This window comes from Lytechinus variegatus, chromosome 18 (genome assembly GCF_018143015.1).
Source record: "Lytechinus variegatus isolate NC3 chromosome 18, Lvar_3.0, whole genome shotgun sequence".
In the NCBI taxonomy this organism is placed as follows: Eukaryota; Metazoa; Echinodermata; class Echinoidea; order Temnopleuroida; family Toxopneustidae; genus Lytechinus; species Lytechinus variegatus.
The window spans coordinates 7,951,207-7,976,007 of NC_054757.1; the positions used below are offsets into that span (position 1 = coordinate 7,951,207).

Here is a 24,801-nt window from a genome sequence, read left to right on the forward strand (position 1 = left end):
CATATGACATCACAAATCAAGTACATGTAATTGAAATTTTTCTCAAACCTTCAGCTGTATTTTCAAATTATTTTCTACTATTTTTACAACAAACATTTTGTCAGGGTGAACTTCCGCTTTAATAAATTTGCTATAATTGCTATAATATCACAAGCATCTATCATACACACAAAAAAAAATGACTGGAATGTTTTAGAGTTTCATACAAATATGAATGATCTTGAAAATCGTCAATCAATATCCAAATTACAGTAAATTATCTTCAGACCTTAAGATGTTGAACTATGTTGAACATTATAAATTAATACTTAGAATACCTATTGTTATTCAGGGTCTTCTAAAAATTAAGAGGATTCATACTCCCTCTTTAAATTTTAGGAAAAACATTTTCCACTATTGTTTTATTCAAAATCTTGTAATGAATACATGTACATAGAGATCAATAAAAATGTACACAATATAACATCAGAGGTTATTACATATTACAACATATCAATAGTTCTTTACAAAGTCTTGTAAAGTTGTATCACAAAATCCTATAGATTTATGGCAATATTTATCAAATAAACCTTTGTCAAAGGTTTAAATTGATGCATGATTCCAAAATATTTATCTGAATGCATTTTGATAATCATGTGGCCTCTGATCTCCGTTTAAATCTGAAATATATGTAACAAAACATACATGTTATTCTAAATAAACTGTTTAAGTATGACAATATGCCATTTTCAATAAAATTACCTTCTTCAAAATATCTGCAAATGATATCATAATGAAAATCATAAAATCAAATCTTGAAAATGAAATAAATCAAAAGATACAGTAAAATTGTCACACGTGTAATGCTGTTATATGAATTTATTTACATGAAAATCGAAATAAACTTACAATTAGCTATGACTTCAGAAATCTTACCAAATTCATAAAGAGGCCAGCCTCATAATTTGTATACACTATCAATACTCTAATTATGGAATCTAATTATGAAATCTTACTACGAAATCGATCTATGAAATAATTGACACATGTGAGTTGCTTACTGTTAGATATTCTGCAATTGAATTACTTTGATATATTTTGCAGGCCTCAAGCCTATTTTTCAGTACTTTCATATTTCTTTTCAAGGTTTTCTTAATCAATTCAACTGCATTAAAAGTCAAAACACAACATACCAGCAAATATTGCTTGATAGTGCATTATCTCACAGCACATACAATAAATCACAATGGCTTGCAATAAATTAATATAGAATCTACATATTTGTTTTGTGGGCTTGAATTTGTGTGCAAAAGGGGGCGGGGCTAAAGCCAGGGTAATAATAATATCCAATTAAGCGCATAGGGATGCATTTAGCAGTGATATGCGCTATATAAGCATGTTGGTATTATTATTATCATTACATATCCAATCAAACACCATTCAACAAAAACAAATGCAAATATCAGTATTTTGCATATGTTTGAATTATTCTTGAATATTGGCAAATATTTGGCAAAATTTGGGCCAACTTTATGAAAGATGGTCACCCCAAAGCATTCCTTTGGGGAATTTCAGGGACAATTTGAGTTGTGATGAGGGCAAACTCACCCGTAGCCCTCACTTATATTTAAAAATATTCTGTTGATTCATATAAGCCCCAAAGTATTAATGATAGTATATTTTTTTCATGATTCGTGTATTTTTATAATCCTATTTCGATACTGTTATGTTTTATGTTGTTTTTTATGTAAAAGTTCTGTACAATTCAGCTCTTCATTTAAATAAAATAACATCATTATCATGTATTTCATAAAAACAAGATATGTATGGAAAGAAAATCATGGTATTGGAATGATGGTGGTGTAAATTCTCATACATTCTAGTCTTTTACAGGAAATTTCATAGTTGTCACATCCTTTTTTTGTGTTGAAGGGCAGAATAGTCTTTCAAAAAAAAAAGGTTCAAATCAAGATTTGCATGAATTGTAAAAGTGCACTGGGTATTTTACAGTGGTGAATGACTACACAGGTTCATAGTCGCAGGCTATAAATTGAAACTCTCAAAATTGATAGTTTAGCAGAATAGCTCAGGCTCATAATTCATTTGAATACAATGTGCAAAACGTCTAAAAATATTTATACTTAAGCTGTACAAGCTTAGGCTCTCACTCGTTTGCATACAATTCACTGATGGTAGATGGGGAAAACAACCATCCTCATGGTCAGTTGATGATGTCCATCTGAGGCTTAGGGGGTTCTTCCAACTCCTTCTGCTCCTTGACCCTCAGCCGGACTTCCGGTGGGCAGTTCTGGACATATATGACCCTGTTGTATGCCTTCAATCGCCTCCAGAGCTGGAAGTACACCTTGCACTGGACGTACATGAAGACTAATCCACCTGCACATAAGGGAATGGAGATACATGACAAGATGGTCAAGTTTGATTAATTTTCAAAGGAACATTAAAGGAGAATGAAACCATTGGAGCAAGATAGCTTGTGTGAAAACAGAAAAATCAAAGAAACAGATCAACAAACGTTTGAGTAAAATCGGACAAATAATCGGAAAGTTATGAGCATTTGAATATTGCGATCACTATTGCTATGGAGATAGCAAATTGGCAATGCGACAAAGATGTGTGATGTCACTGATGAACAACTCTCCCCATTACTTTAGTATATATTTCACTTGAATTGCCTCTTTTATCACATCTATCCATAGATCATGTGTTCTTTCTACATGAGGGCATGTAATACATATTTTTTAAGAATACATAATGGATAGAGTTTGTATCATCATAAGAAAAAGCAAAAAGAGACATTTTGAGGGTATTTTATAGTCCACCAAAGGGAAAGTTGTTCATCAGTGACATCACACATCCTTGTCGCATTGCCAATGGGAGGATCTCCATAGCATTAGTGATTGCAATATTCAAATGCTCATAACTTTCTCATTATTTGTCCGATTTTTCTCAAACTTTCTTTATTCTTATTCTTTGATTTTTCTGTTTCTACACAAGCCTATTTGTTCCAAAGGTTTCATTCCCCTTTAAGGCAGTCTATAATTGGAAGCAATAATTCTTTCTTCATCTTCCTGTTCCCACTTCTTAATTTCCCCTTTTATTCCTCCTTCAGCTTTCCTCATCATCTTTTATTCTTTTCCATCCATTTCACTTTCCCTCTTATCATTCTACAACTTCCCCTTCTCGTCCTCTTCCTGTAAACAAATAGCCAATATATGTAAAGCATGTATTCATAATTCTGCTTTAATCCAATGGAAATGTGCAAAGGTTTCTTTTACATGTAACTTTAAATCTTACTAATATATGAAACTATACATGTACATGTACTTGTGCACACATTTATATGATATTCCTAATCAACCAAATTGGAATCAACGTTTTCTCAGTGTGAATTATGAATTGTGTTATGAAACAATATACTCGTCAGGATCACATCTTTTTCTGGAAAAATAATCAATAATTATCTTTTCCCAGGCTACTTTATAAACATCCCACTAATTTTTTTTTACATTGAATACAAAAAATGCTTTTGTTCAGTTTTCCAGGGCTTTTGTGGAGAGGGGGGGGGGGCAATTATGAGCTGGATTTGCCCCAGGCCCCCATGCATCTCTGTCTTACCTGTAAAACCTACAGCAACTACTACTAGCTTTGTCCAGAATGGCCATTGCATCCCATCGTCTTGTATATCACTCGAGGTCTTGTCTATCAGGACATATAAGGCCCATATCACACACGTCACCGCTATCAGATGGAATGACACGGAACAGATGATTTTACGTCTCTCCGCCGGAGACATGTCCAGCTTTTCCCACTTGAATGGAATGAATAACAGAGAAACAGAGAATCGGGAAGTTAAACCCAGTGATGAGTTCAAAGAATTCCTCAAGACATCTAATATCTTAGAGGATATAAATTCCGCATACATTCGTAATTCTGAAGCTTCGTTATTCCGAAGGTTCGGATATTCCGAAGGTTCGTTATTCCGAAGGTTCGTAATTCCGGAGGTACGTTAGTCTGAAAATCGAAATGTGGTTCGTAATTCTGAAGGTACGTTAATCCGAAAACGAAATGAGGTTTGTAATTCCGAAGGTTTGTTTGTCCGAAAACGAAATGATTAACGAACCTTATTTCGTTTTCGGACTAACGAACCTTTGGAACAACGAACCTTATTTCGTTTTCGGATTAACGAACCTTCGGAACAACGAACCTTATTTTGTTTTCGGATTAATGAACCTTCGGAACATCGAACCTTATTTTGTTTTCGGATTATCAAACCTTCGGAATAATGCCACAAATGTTCGGATCAACAAACCCTTTTACGTTTTCGGATTAACGAACATCGAGGTATAGGCAAATTAGGTGTTTCGGAATTACGAACCTCCGGATAAAGAACCTTCGGAATTACGAAGTGTAACCTAAATTCTTGGTTTGCAAACCTACATGTTCATGAACATTAAGCCTAGAATTACTATCTGAATATTCAAATTATTAGAGTAACTTGAAACCAACTGAAAATACAATCTCACATTTTCTACTGCTTGACTTATCTTTCAACATAGAATTTCAAAATTCATGGCCAACATGCCCTTTGCATCAAACTTCATAGCAAAGTTGATAACATTTATGGCAAAGTCAATACATCAAAAAGTTCATCATTAAAAATGTTAATTCCATACACAGAAACATGGATCATATTCAAACTCATGCAATTAATATGGGTCTAACTCTTTATCTCCCACTGTCATTTATTGGCACAAATGATACACTAATCCATAGAGCTGACATCATCTAAGACTGATATGATCAAGATTCAGGAATACATGTATAGTACGTGCACTTTTTCTTTTCTCTTGTCAAATATGCAGACATTTGTAAATTCATAATTCTTTTTAAACCACCCCAAGCTATTGCTATTATCAAAAGCATTGAACATGATTTATTATACAAGTACACCTGCTACGCCTTCACATTTATGATATCAAAGTGCAGCAGGAGTTGTATAATGAATCATATCCAATATATTTTTTTTAAATATAATTGCAATAGATTTTGGGTGGTTAAGTATACAAATGACAAATGAAATATACAAATGTACATAAATAATTAAAGACATCTGAACATTGTGCATGAACTGGATACAAATGCATACCATTTACATGTACATGTAGGCATGATATTGAAACTAACTGAGGTAACATTACCACTATCAAAGTGATACATTTACAAGTGACGTAGTCATAATACAATGGTTGAATAGCTAATTGCACATCTCATTAAATTCTCAATTAATTACTTTCTTTTGCAATGCAAAGCTTATAGCTATAAAAAGACTGACCTGTGGTCCTGTACCCTACATCAGGGGCGTCGATCCATTTTTCAGATGTGGGGGGGGGGGGCAAAATCATGAATCAATTTTCCAAAGGCGCTCGATCACACAAAACAAACAAACTCACACACACAAATATGCCTATATATGTGTACATATATATATGTATACACACACACACACACACACACATATATATCTTTATATGTACACATATCTTACCAGCAAATTAATGCGAGCGCGAACGCGAGCTGAAAATTTTGATATTTCGATCGGGAAAAAAAATTGAGTTTAATGGACGTTTTTAATAAAGAAAATCGAAGTGGGAGTACTTTGGAGGTATAGAACTGAAAACGGAACCATATTCACCTATTTAATCATGAAAAGTATGGGTTTTTGTTACAGAAATGATGCGAGTGTGAAGCGCGAGCTGAAATTTTTTGATATTCCAATCTGAAAAGTGGAAATTTTGAGCACGGTTTTAGACGAAGAAAGAGTCGTGTATCTCAATCTCACTTGCTGATTTCTGTGTAGCATTACAATCTTATTTTATTTTTAGCACATGCGGAATTATTGGGGGGGCAAAACGATATGTTTGCCCCCCAATATTTTCATTGGTGGGGCGATCGCCCCCCCTGCCCCCCCAGGATCGACGCCTCTGCCCTACATGGATACACTTAATCATGATCTTTTATTATTAATCAATTAGCTTGTGTTGGCTAGGTAACATAAGCAAATATTTACAGTATGTCTTTATTCTTCATTAAGTAAAAACGATAACTGTACTGCTATACATGCCAGAGGAGTACTGTACATGAAGTTAGATGCCTTTCACATTACTGAGGTACAATATCTTAAATTATGTTACTTTCCTGAATGCCGTATCGCCATCAATTTTTCAAAATCCAGGTTCTGAATATTCAAATAGTTTTAAGTACAATTGAACTAACACCATGTACATCAGTCCTTTGGAAGTTCACCCTGACAAAAAGTTGTTTATAAAAATAGCAGAAAAAATAAGAAAAAATATTGCCCGAAGGTTTAAGAAGAATCCATCAATGATTAAAAAAATTGTTAGAAATAGAATATCAATCATTTGCGACGTCATATACGAGCAGTTTTCCTACATATCGAATGGTAAAAAATTAAATGTCATTTTCTCAGATAGTTGAAAATGGTTTTTATTGTACCTTAGATATATCAATAGACAACGCATTCAACACTCATTCCTAAAACGAAAACCATAAAAGTTCATCATGAACCATGAATAAATGGAAATTTATGCATTTTATATTACATAACAGCTGCTCGTTTATGACGTCACAAATCCAAAACTTAAAATTCGAATAGCTTTCTTAATATTTAATGGATTTTCCTCAAACCTTCACCAGTTTTTTTTCTGCTATTTCTACAACAAACTATTTTTTTCAGGGTGAGCTTTGCTTAAAATTTCAATTAGGGTAGGACCACTTTTCAAAAGGGAACAATTTTATATTATAGGAAAATATAAGAAGGGCACAAAACATATTCAAGGCCAAAGAAAGGGACTTTGTATAGGCCCACGAATAGGGCATCCAAAGACGTAACATTGAATGGATATATATTGATTTTGCATTTTTGTGAAAATTTACTCTTTTCAGTTTATGGAAGCATAAATTCATCTATCAAGAAGTCAAATTGGATGTGCCACCCTGTGTAATACACAGTAATATGATTGTATAATCATGGATGACGTCTGCAATCTCAGATCAGCAATTTCAAATGTATCGTCACAACTTGAATACCTGTGTGCTAACTATGCTGAAATGTCAAAAGAATGAGAGAGAGGCAGAGAGAGTGAAAGAGGGGGAGAGACAGAGAAAGACAGAGAGAAAGAAAGAGACAAAAGACAGAGAAAGAGGAGCGGGGTGGGTGCATGAGAGAAGAGAGAGAGAGAGATTATACTGAAGGAAGCATGCTCAGTGACAAAGAGATATGAGCAGAGAAGGCATGAAGAGGAGCACTACTCATAATCAACATACAGCAAGAATATAAGTAAGAGAGAAAAACAAGAAGAGTCTGGAAAAATAAAGAAGATATCAGAAACACACACAAAGTAATTATACTATTACAGTTCAAAGGGGGGGGGGGGAAGAAAGACTCTCAAGACAACATTCTTCTTGAGAAATTATCTCACAACCTGAAAAAAATTTTGTCTCTTCAATTACATGCTGCTGCCGTGCAGGCATTAATGCAATTACTGCCATCTCACTTATTGACATCAAAGGTTTAATATCTGAAAGCAGCCGGTTGCCATGGAAACTTTCCTACATCCATGAGACCTGTTGCTTGAATCCTTGATGCTTGGAGAATCATAAATGTGTTTGATGCACATTGAAAAGGATTCACATAATTCTCCTTGTACCAATGTAACAGACAGAGTAATAACACTACTTTGAAGTGGGGAAAAGTGGATGGTTCATGTCCCTGACAAGATGTGGAAGGAAACATATTGAATAGGAGAAAATAAGAAATGGAACTGACACTTTAAAAGCACATCCAAATGGTTAGAGGAGAGAGATAGGAGTGGGAATTCAAACAAGGATTTTTTTTTGTTCCCTGTAAAGAAAGCTGCCACCAGAAATCTTATCTTTAATTTTTGTAAATCCCACAAGTGCATATTCCGATTCATTACTAAAAATGAATGTGACCTAAAGTGGTTAATGGTGTGAACGATATACTATTTATGTATTTCATTGGATAAATTTACTGATTACACTTAAAACTTTATTTTGATTAGGTGCCCAATCAATACAAAATATCTGTTAATTTATTCTTTTTTTAATACATCGACATGTAAGACCCCTTCTCAACCATGGAATGGGCTGAAAATTTATGTAAATTATTGTCCCCCAAGAAAATGTTAATAGCCCTACTAATTTGAATCCCTCTCCTCATCCATAATATCTGTAAAGTGTTTTGAGATGTCATGTTGATGTATTATGGACCTATATAAATATAAGTGGAATATCATTATCATTGCTATTGGATTCAAAGCAAAACATATTTAGATATGATTATGAACAGAAAGAGTGGAGCTACATGTGGAACATTCTCATTGAGCAAATTAAAGCTTTAGGGGGTGGGAGGGGGATGTCTAAACATTTCAATGTTGATGACGCCGCATGCTGCCGTCGGAAAAGCGGCGCCTAGTGTAGTCTCGCTCTGCTATGCAGGCGAGACAAACACTTAACCAATACAGGTGCATTGCCTGGAGATACATTGTAAAGTAACAAGAGCATTGAACTACTAAATAAATGAATGAATGAATAAACAAATAAATAGATAAATGAATAAATAAAAGAATGAACAAATATATAAATAAGTAAATAAATAAATCTATCAATGAATAAATAAATAAATTGATTAATAAGTAATATAAAAACATTCTGGGGGTAAAGAATAGAGCTAACAGCATGAGATGTGAGAAAAATGAAAAAAGTAAGAAATTATATAGGAGCAAGGCACAACACGTGACAAAAGGTACAAGGTAGCATTATAACTACCAAACCCACACATGATGTAACCCCTACATATGCCTAACTATACCCCTAACAGAAGGTACAGGATAATTATTTCTTAGACTATAAATAAACTTCATTTCACTGTCTCCTCATCCTGATAAATCACTGTTTGCACACGCACATGACATGACAGGTGATATGGATTTACAATATTACAAACTTACAAATAGAGATGTCGACTCCTGGCACACAGGCATTATATACCATGTGGAAGTAATGTGAATTTCACGCAAATTATGTACAATTGTCACAGGTACTATACGTAATGAAATTAAAGGGCTTTCTTTTCTCATGGTTTGGAGTGTTCAATTTTGATGATTTAATTTTTCCATTTTCAAGTATAAATAAAGAAGTCACTTTTACGGCATATGAGAGTTCTATAGGGTAATTTCTCCAAGATATATTCTAATTTACATGGAACCCAATAGTAATTCACTCTTTTGCAATTCACAAGGGCTATTAAACTATAATATTTTTGGGGTAAATCATCATTTGCATCGGTACTTTATTGATGAAATTTCAGTGGCTGGTACAAAGAAAGTAAAGATACTTTATTATCTCATTGACATTTGGGTCTATAGAAGGTAAAAAAAAAACCTGTGAGAAATGAACTTGTCATAGAAAATAAAGTAATATATGAAAAAATAATTAATGGGTGATCCCATTCTGTGTTATACACGACATTTTGACAACCTTCACATATTTTTGACATGAAATTAAAAGAATATTTTCTTCCTTGAGCTTGGCAAGAGTCAAACCGACACAGTGACGTCACAGAATCATGATTCAAATCACAATTGCATGTATATGACTTTTTTTCGTCGTGATTCTACAGAAACATCTTTCCAAATGCCCATTGTTCTGTGATATGAAAGACGTTTATTTTCACTTTTGAGTATAAAACGCAATCGTGATTCTGCAGAATCATGATTTGAATCCTGATTCAGATCACGATTCTAGGGTAAAAAAGTGGCGCATAAGGCATCCTAAGAGACATTGCCTGAAAGGAAATAAATTTTAAGAGGAAACGGGTAAAAAAAACCCCAGAATAAAGTGTTTTGATATACCTCAATGGACAGGAGTTACCATACAGAATACCCACCTTGCCGAGAGGTTTTAACTTGCTCTGCATGATAAACTCAAATCGACAAAGTTCACAGTTCTTGGTATTTGAGCTCTTGATCCATTGCTGTATACACGCTTGGTGTACATACTGAAGGCTTCCAAGGCATAGGCACGGGTGTATAAGAGGCATTTCTTCATCTCCTTCACAATGGCATATCCTGCAGATATCGCCTTGACTTGATATCAAAGAAGGTGTCGATACGATGGACGCCCGCTTTGACCATGGTTGAGCGCCACCTCGTGATGACGGCGACGTAAAGTTTGTTGTTTTGTTGCGTGATCCGGTGGAGTTTCTAGATTGACTCCCCCGTGATATGCTGCTGCCTGTCGAGGGTCTGCTGGACGTGGTTGCCACCGAGCCTGGGAGGTAACTGCTGGACTGGCACACTACAAAGGGCATTGCAGTAGCCGGGCTACTTAAAGTCCGTAATTCAACTTGATTGCTGGCTGTGCTACGCCGTCGCTCCGACTGTGACCGACATTTTGTTGAGGGTCCTTTATATGATGGTGCTGTAATGGGCTGGATGAATAAAAAGAAATACAATTTTTTGTTAACTCAAAATATTATGAATAAACTGATAATATTGTAATATATATATTCAAGTTCCAAACAAAATAACCTGGCAATGCACCTGGTCATAGTTCAAATGGTAGATCCAATTTTAATGGGAAACTTGCATTTATTTATTTATATTACTTTGCAGTAAAATCTTGGCTCTAAATGGGTAACCAGTCACTGTCAAAAAAGTTCTCAGTACAAGACAGAGAGAAAATTAATATAACATTGCTCTTCTATTGTAACCCATAAAAAATGGCAGTTTTCAATGGTCAAGTAATTGCACTGATGCAAGTTGATTTTCTGCACTCTAACAATGGGTGATTTCAAGTACGGTGTTGATCTTTTGGTGTTGGTGTTAGGTCAATTTTTACACGATTATAACACCAAACATAAAATGAAGATGCTCCTGAAAAGTAAGTCACTAGTTGTTGAGGTGTTAATAATGTTAACTGGATCAGTTTCGCAAACTCTGAAATAGGTTTTAGAGCCAGGGAAAGCAATCCGAATTTCAACACTAACACCAACACTGAGGCCAACACCGGACTTGAAATCACCCAATGTCTCCAGTTTATCCAAGTAGGAACATATATCAAATGATTTGGGACATAACAATCTTTTATTTGATGTTTTTCATTTAAAATCACATACATGTATGATATTTCACTTATCTGATCACTATTTATTAGAGTGAACTTTACATGTTTATAAATCATACTTATACATAACTACCTGTAGAGAGTCATTGTCATATGGAAAAATTGAATGAAAAAAAATTAATCTGATGCACGAATCAGCAGGAAACATTAAAAATGTAACAAAACCTCAGGTGTGTTTGTCATAATGATTGCTATTATGATGATCCTACCCATCGATCCCAAGCTGATTCCCATAGCAACAGGGTGTCAGTTTAAATGAATTGGGCAAATAGACTAGCCAAGGCTGTACCACGCAGCAACGGTATACCGTAAAGCCATTATGTAGACTGATCAAACTATATGGCATCCCTGGCTTTCGCGCCGTCATGAGCAGCTATTAGTGTAGACGTGACAATAGAGAGCATAAAGCACAACTACATGAGATCTGCATGTATACACCATTATGGCATCATATTTCAACATGTACACCAAAAGGCCTGCTCTTTTGTGGCAACCATTTTACATCTCCTCATGTTGCTCAATGAGAGCCATCTACATGCATGATCCCTTGTCATGACTTGATTTTATGTGATGCTACTAGGAAATGTAAATTTGGAATTATTTCAAAATTATTGAATTATAAAGTATAACAGGTTGAAGTGATGAATGAAATTAAAGATGAAAAAGTACTAAATGTATAAGCACACTGATGTAAATGTTCACAACCAAGAACATGAACTGTAGTTGGGTCAATATGTTTTTTTTTTTTGGGGGGGGCAAATATTTAATATTTTCACATCATGAATTTTGATGATAAATTTTTAATTTTGGGGGAAAAATCTATTGAATTTTGGCAATCAAATATTGGTTTGGTCTCAGAGAGAAGGAAACTGTACATTTGTTAGTGCTAAAGATAAAAGACAGTATTTGCAGAAAACAATTATTTCATTAAAGTCTCTTAAATCAAGATTAATGGTCAAAATATTATCATACATCTAGATCTGGTACATTAATATAAACTTATCTTTGTAACATCTTGAAGTCTTAACTAAAAATCAATACTTCTGATGACCACTAACAAAGCAAAGCAAATGTGGGACAGTGTATTAATATTGATTAAAAATACCCCCCATTTGATGGAATTCCTGGCTTATTTTGTTAAATTTCTCAGCAATTACGCATTTTCTTCCAGAGCTATTTGGCACATACTTTTTAGTAACACATACAAACACTTTGGTGGTAATTTCATTGGATTCTGTTCGAACTCATTTTGAAATCGTTTATACCAAAACCTTTATTTTTAAGGTTACTTTGGAGACCAAAATTATTATAAAAATATGAAATTTAAAAAGCTATGAATTGGGTCTCAAATCAAAGAAAAATTTCACATTATTTTATTTATTTATTATTTTCACTTATCATTAATATCATTATTATTATCATCATCATCATCATCATTAATATTATCGTAATCAATATTATCATTATTTATTATCATCAGCCTCAAATGTGAAAAATCATATACAGGACAGTAGCAATATACCTGAAAACATGTTTCCCTTTTTCTTGGAATGAAAAACACAATATCTTTCTCTTTTCTTGACAATTTTCCATCGAGATCTGAAATTAATTTCCCACTTATAATGGAAGTTTTATTTGTCAGTGTGACAGACTTGAATGACCATTAAATAGAACCTAATATCATTAGAGTGAAATAATTGTAAAACCCGATATAATATCAATTTTTCAGTGCATCTCCAGGAACGATGTATTTACAGGGTACCATTGAACAGTGGGGAAACAGAGAGATATGATCCCCTAACCTTGCTCATTGGACACTTAGGGCATCCACCAAGATGGAAGAGATGGATAAAATTTCCTGCATCACTTCCAAGCCAAGACGCATTTCCCTACAATCGCAGACACGTGCAAGGGTAGCACATGTCATATAAACTGGAACGCATTCTACCTCTGTATATTCAAGGTATACAGTGTTATCATCAAGGTAATCTAAATTATAGACTTTTCATGCATTCAGACCACCTCTTCTAATTTAATACATTTCTATAATTTATGAAACTAATATCAGAGGTGTGCATATATATATGCACATGTATTAATGATGAAATTCATCAAAATTGGTTTCTGCTCTATTTCTACACTCTTCAGACAGCTCCAGTTCAGCATTTGCCAATCACTTTTGTTCTGAAACTGCACATCTCAGTTCAATTTCGGTCACTGTCTTTTATTAAATTCATAAACAATATTCTATACCTAATTTGATTAGGTTTTGCATACTAGTTCTGCTTTAATTTTAACAATGTTCTTTGACAGCTGTCACAGAATGTGATATGTAATTACATTAATAAATCTCTCATCTTTTTGACCCGATATTACAATTTGCAATTTTCAGATCGAGTACGATCTTACATGTGTTTACTGGATGCTTAACATGTATTTCATTTTGAAATCCTTCTTGGATTATTATAGTCAGCATTTTAATATTTGTTTTGAGGAGTCTCTTCACTTTTCCATATATTCCTCTATACATACAAATCATATTTTGAGCAGCCTCTTATTCTTTTCAATATATTTATTCCCATTGCCTATTTAAAACTTTAAACAAAAAGTAGGATCTAATTCTAAATAGGATCTAAATCAGATGAAACAACACACTGAAAATTTGCTCAAAATCGGACAAGGAATACCAAGGTTATGCATTATTTCAGAAAAACTGTCAACAGTTCTGTGTGTGTCTTCTTGAATATTCAAAGAGCAAACTGATGTCATATCCCCACTTGTTCTTTTGTATTATATGAAATCATATTTATTAAATTTTTTCCCTAAGAATGAAAAAAGTTATAATGACAACCAAATGCATTAGATATTCATTGCTGCAACATATTTTATCATATTAGTTAGACTTATTATTCACACTTGTATATATAAGTATAAAAAAATTAAATGATTATAATTTCATGTAATAACATAAGAAAAAGGAAAGTGGGGATGCGAGTCATGTGACATCATCAGCCCACCTAATGAATATTCATGCCGATATGCATTTAACTGTTTTCACAAAATATTGCTAAATATAGGCATACCACCAATATGTAATTCCTTTTTTTTGCTATTGCTTGTGATTATTATAAAAACAAAATAAGATGCTCCACTCATGTATATACATAACATGAATGATTATACTAATATGAATATTAAGTAATGTTGAAAATGATGTATATATATATAAAATATATGAATAAAATCAAATCAATCAAATCAAAATTTAAAATTCAATAACATCATTACTTGTTATCAGATTTGATGAAATTTCAGCATTTTTGCACTTTCTATTTTTTAGATCTATCTAAATATTTTCAGCCTGGAGCACCCCTTCAAACAGCATACTGAAGAGCACATGATGCATGCATAGTGTCTTGGAAATATCACTCTGTAGCACCACCTGGTACTATTCTTTGATGTCTTGTATTGTTCGTTATAATCTTAGTAGGCCTACATGTACATGCATACAATGTGAAAGTTATGAAGAACAATGTTGCCTTGAAAAGATTGATTCCAAAGCCACCAATAGAGACAGTGATTTTCCTTTAAAAAATGGTCTTTTCTGTTTCTGAAAATCTGTAATTCCGTTTCAAGTTTCAACCTGATCTAAAAATGGAAATTCCGTTTTGTCACTGAAAATGTACACAGCAAAAACCTGAATTCTTTTTTGCAAAGGTGAATTCCATGAATTTTTACCTGAAAAGTATTAAAAAACCAAACAGAATTTCTGGTTTATTACGTGTAAAACAGAAAATCACTGTCCCTACAGGCCTACACCAATAACCCTGGATATGACAAGATAATCATTTTCGTTCCCAGAGGCCATATTATTCTTTCAGCTTATCGTTTGATGAAAATCCCACTCTTCATAGAGGCTGTTCTCACTACGTCCCTAAAACTAGTTTACTAGAAACTAGTTTAACGCTTAGTGAGAACGGTCAAAGTGGTCTTGGAAGCGATCTTCCAAACCAGTTTGGAAAACCACCTCGCGATGTAGTTTTCAAGATCGCTTTGCCTCGTTAAACTGGTTTTAGCGTGCGTGGGGACACAACCGTTCTTCGGGAAGCGATCTTCGCACATTTTGAGCGCGCTACTCCACACGACAGGTGTAGAATGCCTATGCTGCGGTTTCGAATTTCGCGCGAAACGTGTCACCCCACTGAGAGCGTTTCCATAGCAACAAGAGCGCTTTACGTGAAGTGATTTTGAAAACCACTTTCGTGTGATCAAGTGGGAACGCTAGCAAAGCGATCTTCCAAAGTGGTTTCCTGAATCGGTTTCCAGTAAACTAGTTTTAGGAACGTAGTGAGAACAGCCTCATACTTATACTTTATGGCAAACAGGATGAGAAATTCTACTAATGAGATATAAAGGGAAGGATAACTCATTACTCCTGTTATTACATGTACACCATACTTCTTGCCTATGCCATTTGCACTCTTGTCATTAAGTTTTAATTACCAAATGGTGCAGGCCAAAGTACATGTACTCCACTTTATTTTGGGGCTAATTATACAATAAATGAAATATATAACTACCCGACTGTCAACTAGTCTGCAGGCACAGACCCTGATTGGAACTTTGATCAGCAAGTGTGTCTCCACGCAAAGACTAGCACATAGAAAACTTGCTGTTTGAGCCTTCAGTACACAAGGCATGAGTAGGCTGCACATTAAGACCCTTAATTTGAGTGAAGTGTTTACACAGCAGACAAACAGTCAACAGTGAACTATAAAAAAGAAAATTCCTTGCATTGGCAAAGGTCCAATGTCATTTTTGAGCGTGTGATGCAAGTGGTTTTGAACAGTTACCATGCCAATGGCTCCCTTTGGGGCAGAACCTATCAAAAGGGCGCTTCTCCATGAATTCAGGTGTGTCACTAAGAATGGGAAAATAAGAAATCATCACTAGGAATGTCTAGTTTTGTCTATGAACAAGTAATATCCCAAATTCCCTAGAATAACTGCTTTTTGCAATATCTGCAAAATGTCAGCACTTTGAGTCAACCAAAAGTGGAAGAGTATTATTTCTCAGTCAAATGGTGAAGAGTTGCTCAAAGGAAAATAATCTTCAGAAGTTGAGATCAACCTATATCTCACATTTGAGCAACTTCAATGGAGGGAGAAAAACAAAACAAGTGACGCTACAAGGTGACCTTGTCATTGTAGCCTACAAATCTGAACTTTTACATTTTTCTTTATGAAATCATATTTCAATTTCTTTTTACATACCATACAGTAGGTACAAGTATCTTGAAGAGTTATTGCTCATACACTTCAAATTCTACATGTAAGAGTTTGCTGCCGTTTGGAAAACAACATTTGAATGTTTTATAAAGGAATGCACATTGAATTATGAAAAACAGAATTACAGAAATCCTTGCAGATTTATGTCATCCAGACCGAGTGTTTCATGAAGACATTTATCAGTGATTTTCACTCACAAATATTATAAGCTACTGGAACAGGCGTAAATATTATTTGTTTTATTTTTTGGGGGCTCCTTTTCACAACTAACTGCCTATATGTAACGCTGCAACACTGAATGATTTTTTTGGTATTTTTTCATACATTGCCATGAATGGGGAGTTCCAGGGCTCTTCTGAGCCTTTTCAAGCCTAAATTGCCCCCAGCTCACACAATTTTTACCTGTAATGGAAATACTTGAATCCGATAGGCTGAGAGCAATTAGTGGGTAATTCATATCAATGATAATACCAATGAAATGCTCCAAGGTTGTTTGTCAACTCTACATATCATTTCAGGTTTAAAGTTTAGGTTTAATGGATAATTTAAATTAGGTTTAATGTATAATTTGCATTATCTGGTAATGTAATGTTTGTACAACGCATGGTGAGTAAGTCTATTGACTAATAAGTGCTACATTTCAATTAATATCATTATCATTAATAAATTACATTTCTAGGTTTATGGTCCACACATAAATATCATTATATCTTCATCTGCTATGAAATAAATCAACAGACTGTGTATTACAATACAAAGAACAATACCATTTAAATGATTCAATACAATAAAATAATCATATCCTAAAAATGACATTCTAATGTGATTTACAATGTTTAATTTATCTCCCTAAAATACATTGTACTTGTGAAACCAACATGATGAAAATTTACAAATTTCCCATGGTTTTCCCTTCTTTTAAAAAGGGCAAAGAGTCTTCCCGAACAAAAGGTGGATTTCAATAAGGAGAGAAAATTAAAATATGCTGTCATGACATTTAAAGTATCTCTTATTTTTCACAAAAACATACATGTATGGGCGGTACTGATAGGTCAGTAGAGTTGATGATGCTACTCACTGTATATCTCATTGTATGAAATATACAGTAGAATGTCAAACATGATTATACTGGTAAATATAGAATGTTTCTATTTTTGTAGATTTTCCAATAATGAAGCATTTTCATGAATCATGAACCTTGTTTCACATCGTATAATTTGACATCTGATTGGGATGATATTTTCAGATTTTTCTCTTCTCAATCTCATTCAAATCAACTCTTGCTGGGATGGACTTGCTCTATAAGTATCAAATAAATCAAATTTATTGGTTATACATGTATATGAGCAATAAATCAACACACTGAACCCATTCTGAATTTATTTTTGACAATGTTCATACATGATTATAATGGTACGCCTGCATTTAAGCTTCAATAGGTGGTTTCAGACCGCCTCGAAGTTCGCCAGTTCCAGGTATTCTCTGATCGGGAAATTTACCCCGATCAGAAAATACCAGGTATTTTGGTAATGTGAAAGCAAACTACGCGTAATCTCCCCGAAAGAAAATACCCGCTAAATAGTAGGTACTTGGCGAAATTACGAGAACTTTCGTGGGGATTTTTCCAAGGTCGCAGGTATTTTGGCAATGTGAAAGCAAATTACGGGAACTTTTATCCCAGCGTGTCGTCGGGCGCGGCGGCGTGGGTGGCTGCTGGGCTAGTGATTTTGAATCTCCCGCCTTGCCTGCTTATCAGACCACACTGCGCATGCTCTTAACTTCGGGAACTTATCCCGAAGGATGTGTTTCGGGGCGGTGTGAATGCAGGAATAATTAACGGGTATTTTTTAGCCTTAAAAAGTTCTCGTAATTTAACGGGGATTCTTGTGATCGAGGCGGTTTGAAACCGCCTAATGTTCATATAATGTGGAAGTAAAAGAGAGACCTCTGTGCATGTACATGTACACAGAAGGTTTGCATCATTTTAAAATGATTTACTAGGATACAGATATTCTTTTAAAGGGATTAGATGGGCTTACATAGCCTCATATACATAAACATTTAAAAGAAATTCTACATGATATACATGCTGGGAAGTACTTGAATTGGCAATGTGACATAATATTGAAGAATTGAAGAAGTGGCAAAAGGGGAGAGAGGGAGTGATGAAAGTCCTGAAACATACATGTAGTATCAAAACAGAGCTGTTGAGTTTTATGCTAGAAGCCTCAAACCAATCTCTTATTGGAAAGAAATTGTCATCAGTCAATTATTCCCAGGATGGCTTGCAAGGTGATTGATGATTTGTTCTCTCGTTACCATGACAGTGATCTCTATCCCGAAGATGACTCCCCGAGAGTGAACTGATCAAAATAAACCAGAACAACTGTTGCCTTTCATAATCATAATCCATTACTGTACAGGTAGGCCGAGTATTAAAGTCTACATGTCTACATGCATCAAAATTGAGGAGGTTATCATAACAAATTGGGTATCAGTTTATATGAAATTAAAGCTATTTTATATCTAGAAAGTAATTTGATATGTTTTATCGCAGGGTTTATAAAACTCCCATTATAGTATTTGTAAGTCAAGTTTATACAGCTTAAAAGAAGGTAAAACAGGGGTTTGGCGATGTCATGGATATGCACAATACAGTAAGGTTAAATACTGAAATATTTCTTACAGATTGACACATTTTATTAAGACAGTTTTTCTTCATTTCAAAGTAAGTCATGTAAAAAATAAAACATTATACTTCCTGCAAAAATACAGAACATATTTCTATATGATATGAATATTTAATTTTAAATCAGTAATCCCTGGGGGGGGGGTCACCACCATTGAACTGTGGACAGTATCCGCAACAAAGAAAACGGGGTGTTTTTCGCGGGTAGGCGCAGATGCGAATAGTGTCAAAAACGCCTGTGAGACGAAAAAAAGCCCCCTATCATGCCTTCAACAAGAATAGAGTTCCAGTATGTAATTTGCCTCAACTGCGAGGGTAGAGCAATCCGGGATCAAATCCCCAAGTACCTGACAAGTACATGTATGTTTAGTGCTTGCAGCAGTTGTTGCCCCCAGTCGTCGCTCCCACGTTCATTCAATGAATCAGAATGAGACCCCCGGACGCGGAAAACTTTTTTTACTTTGCTGAGCACTCGATCACATGTTGATATATACAGTGCATGATTCCTCCATATAGGTTGTTTTTTTCGCCATACACTGTAGGCGAGGAATGCGAATAGAGAGCTTAAAACACCAAAAATCATTATATGAAATTCCCATTTGGAATGTCCATATCTGAGACATCTGTACAAAGTCCGTGTTTAGAGTGTTTTAACTTTTATGAGGCCTGCCCTGAATCCTTGTTTAGACTTTAGTCTTTAGAGTACTTTTTTCAGGACCATTTTTGCGGATGCTGTCCACGATCCCCCCCCCCCACCCTGGGTGATCCCTGAAATAATATAAGCATTTTGGTTCATCTTGTTTCATGTCAATCCCCCCCTCCCCAATTCTCACAGTCACATCTCCACCAATGTCACGTTGTGTTTATAGGATAACGAGGTGGTGATGATCATCATGCTGATGGCAATGATGAACAAGAATGATGGAGATGGTTGGCAATGCTGTTTTTTTTGTAGTGGTGATATTAATACATTGGGTGCAATATAAAATCTACAACTTGTCTCTGTTCTTGAATTCATCAGACATTGTCTTCAAATTGACGTCATTATAACTGCAAATTATTGCTTTTCTTGGTGAAAAAATTGTGTAGCATAATTGGAGCTATTGCTTTCCTTCAAAATGGACACACCCCTAATTCATTTTTAAATGTTTTAAAGTGAACACAGTAGAGTAGTGATGCAGGCAATTACCTAATGAAGTATGATTCATGGTATATGATTTTATTTTTGCTCTTAAAATTTTGGTTTGATTTTCAGGTAATTTATTGAGCATTGAGCATGTATATGTATATATACATGTACATTGTTTAAGAAAGGTTTGGAATCTGGATGTGTTCTGTAAAATACAGTTAATGTACAATAAATTCAATTTATTCATTTCTTTAAGTTTAAATAATCTTTTTTTTTTGGGGAGGGGGTGAAGGGAGACTACAGTCATGAGAAAGCTTTTTCTAATTCAAGTCAACATTGGCTTGTACTATTGATAGTTCTGAGTGCATGAGTTCCTTTTTTCTTCCTTGTGCATTTTTTTTCAGAAAATGTTAGTAGGGTGTACACTTTGTGAGACGTTTAAAAGGCAATATATGAAAATAAAAATTACCATGTTCAGTACATGGAAGTGTAACATTAAAAGAAGGGGACCTCTTAATAGCACATGATCAGAATGCACGGTACAATGCACATGTACAGTGATATGTTGTGTACAGTCAGTATGGCTACAAATTGATAGAGTTGTCCAATTACTATTTTTCACGGTAGAATTGAAATGAACATTCATTGACTGAGTAATTTTCAAGCATCATAACACAGAAAATATCCCATTTTAATAGTTTGATCTAATAATGGTGATTATATATAGTAAAGTGAAAAAGTGACCATGATGAGGTGGGATGTGAATTATAATAAACTAGTCTTTCAAATGATTGTTCAACATTATACTAACATATGCTCAAACACACTAATTACTGAATGGAGAAGAAGAAATGTGGATATGGAACTGAACTTGGAGAAGTGAAGTAGTGCAGTGATTTATCAAAACACAAAAGACTTCTTTCCCAAATCAAACAGATCATAATCATTTAATACATTTTCAATGAGAGATCAACTATTGATATCCAAAAGAACGGAAGCAGGGAGTAGCAAACCGAAACTTACTGTAAAAATGTAATGTAACAGTCCAATTCATGAAATTTAAAATAATATTACAGAGACAAGTGGTTGGAGATGAACATTGCATGCTGTGGCGATTATGTAATAAGAATGCCGAGCAAAAGAACTGAATACATGATTGTAGCTGAACAAATTACAGAAAAGAAACCAAAAATGTCAAATATTTAGTCCTACAATGATGATGGTGGCAGTGATATTGGTCAGAATGAATGAAGATGAATGAATGATCGGGCATGAATGGGATGATGAATGATGATGATGAATGATGATGATGAATGATGATGGTGATGATGATGGTGATGATGATGAATGATGATGATGATGAATGATGATGAGGATGATGATGATGAATGATGATGATGGTGATGATGATGAATGAGGATGAATGATGATGAATGATGATGGTGATGATGATGGTGATGATGATGAATGATGAAGATGATTGATGATGAAGATGATGATGAATGATGATGATGACATTGATCATAGTGACGAATGTTAGCAACATGATTGGTGATCATGATGGAAATTATAGAGATAAGACTTGAAGAGATGATCACAAATTTATTGATGAGTGATGATCCAGATGGATAAAACTTGCACATAAAAAAAAACAGCAGCTTTTTGTAAATTAGAGACTTATGTTGGATCCAACATGATCTGATGTAATGTTCAACCTGTTTGATCAGTGGAAAATGTTTAAACATCTGTTGGATAAATTTTGGTGGGGGGGGGGGAAAGATTCAAAACCTCCATAAAGTCTCACAAATTTAAACTGTCTAGATATATCGTCCATTACCAGAAGTAAAGACTGGAAAACCAACAGGAGAAGTCCTTCATTTCCGTACCTGATGTGATGTGATGTAAAATTTGTTTTTAGTAGGATAGGGGGTTGCGTGTCCGTACACTTAAACAATTTTGAAGCTTGCCTTCTTTTTTAACGTTGGCTTCCACAAAAGAAATGAATTCAATTGTTGAAATCTTCTTCAACTTTGTTCTCTATAATTATATTGCCTAACATTTTGTCCTAAAAATTGATGAGATTTGCTTGTTACTTATTCAAAATAAATGGCCATTTGAAAATTCCTTATCTGGACACACAACTGGGTATAAAATCAAAACAGGTCTAATAATATTGAACTTGCACTTTAAACTGGATTAACTGAATTTAATTCTGGTTCTAGTATAGTGAGTGATTGGCCTTGTATTACCGAATGCATGCATCATACGCATCAGAAAATAATTTCATATGCTCAAAATTTTGCGACATCCTTCCAAAGAGAACTTGAATAGAAAGATGACGAAAAATGGTCAAAAACACATTTTTAGAGTCTTAGTATTCTAAAAATACTAAAATATGGTCAAATAGCTAAGCTCATCAGTGATTTTGTAGTTTTCTCAACTTTTCCCATAGAAAACACACATTTGGTAATACGATACCTTTTTCAAGTGACCAAAATATTTCACATGCGAAGAGGGGTCTGATTGGAAGCTATGTCATAAAAAAGGAAAAACGATTTCGGCAAAATTTTTACATATTTATATTTTGTAGGTAATTGTGTATTTATGGTGACAGTTTGCTTTGGTGAATTTCATGAGAATAATGTATTTGATATGATTGAATTCGATAATAGTATACGATCAGCCACTACCAAGTAGGATGGGGGGTCGGGTGTCCGGACAGTTTATCTTTTTGAAGCCTTCTTTTTAAAGTTGGATTACACTAAAAATATGAATTCAATACTTGTAATCATCTTCTAGTTTGTTATTTATAATATTTCCTAACATTCTGAACTAAAAATTGATGAAACTTCGCTTATATATTTTTTTCCAAATGACTTTCTAAAATTGATCGTCCAGACACACAACCATGACAAAATGTCACTCAGGACACACAACACAGTTTTTAATGTTTAAGTTTAGATCAGTCTGACTCTGATTGTGTGAAAATGAGTCTGTGACAATGACATGGTCATGGATAAACAAAACAAAATATCCTGACAGACAGTGACAGTCTGACGAAATCCTACAAAACACGATAGATCTAGCCGAACTTAGAATACAAACGTTCTCATCACATCCGGCATCCTCCCCAGTCCCCAGTACCGGCCCGGAGAACTTACCCGTGATGATGCGCTCCCGTCTCCATTCTCTCCCGCTGCTCCTCCCGACGGACCGACTGGAACCACGGCAATTTGTGTTACGGGCATAATAATATCTGGTTTCTTCTCCGTTTATCACATTACAAATCACACTCTAATTCGTTTGGTAACTGCTTGAGTTGGTAAATAATCTTCAGTCTTGGTTTAAAACGCTTGAATCCTGTCTGAGAAAGCACATTTTTTTGAGATGGAGGTTCCACCGCCGCGTCCACGATCTTCCTTTCGCATCCACCAATCTTGCTTTGCGCTCATCGAGGCCTTACGCGCTACGCGCTGTTTTCGGGGCACAACGTACCGAACGCATATTAGTAAATTTAGTACCTCCAATTAGCTTGTCAGATGGCCTTTACCATTGCATGCCAATTTGAAAAAACTTAACAGGAAGGACGAATGTCTTAATGTATGTCAAAAACGTAGGTTTGCAATTGATCTGACAAAATGGCATCCAGTCGACCATATATTATATGTTCAATATCCCCACTGCATGATCATGCAGTCATTAACCAATAGGCAATAACAATTACTTGTTGCTTCAGAACTGGAAATCAAACTATCTCTATTATGGAGCTCTTGCCTAGGGATGTTACCGTGGCCGGGGCAAGATGGAGCTATCCATTAATTAGCATGCCCCCCCAAAAAAAATGAGATTAACAGCAGTCTTTTTTTTTTTGGGGGGGGTCATGCATCCGACTGAACTACCCAACCTTGTCCAAGCAGCTCAAAATTGGACACTAAAAGGCTTAATCCCCATGTAATGTCAAATTCTATCCCCAAATGACGTAAATGGTATAATGTTAAAATTTATCCCCGATTGGTACTTTACAAACATCAAAGAACCAGTTGAGAAAAATTAAACTCAGGCTTGTTTCCTAACGTCAAATGTACAACTGAAAAAAAACAGACGTTGCGCGAGGTCAGAATTTTTTTATGTTTTCTTGACACACACTGTATGGGTACCGAATCAGTCCATGAGTGACCCTCCCCTATATACAAAGGGGACTGGGGGAGGGGTAGGGGGGTTAAACATTTTAAGAAAAAAATAGTATATTATTAAAGGAAACTCAAACCCAGGAAGAGAATAAATCTTAAACAGTAAAATGAGGGGAGCAATTTAAAACAAGTTTCATGAAAATTGGCAATAATTTAAGAGAAATAATTAAAGAGAATAAATTAAATTTTACATGGTTATGATGTCATCCTACGTTATAATATATGCCTGTGCAATATATAATATCTTCTGAGAACTTATTCTCACAAGGCCTCTGT

General features: G+C 34.7%; 1 protein-coding gene across 1 annotated transcript; it reads right to left on the bottom strand.

Moving 5' to 3' along the window:
* Window positions 1-1,377: 1,377 nt before the first annotated feature.
* On the bottom strand, window positions 1,378-23,766 carry LOC121432017 (E3 ubiquitin-protein ligase MARCHF8-like). The gene is made up of 4 exons (XM_041629830.1): window positions 23,497-23,766; window positions 9,992-10,534; window positions 3,619-3,811; window positions 1,378-2,376 (listed from the first exon to the last, which is right to left on the bottom strand). Exons 1-4 carry the CDS (start codon window positions 23,581-23,583, stop codon window positions 2,201-2,203), a joined length of 999 nt encoding a protein of 332 aa, XP_041485764.1. The 5' UTR covers window positions 23,584-23,766; the 3' UTR covers window positions 1,378-2,200.
* Window positions 23,767-24,801: the final 1,035 nt, after the last annotated feature.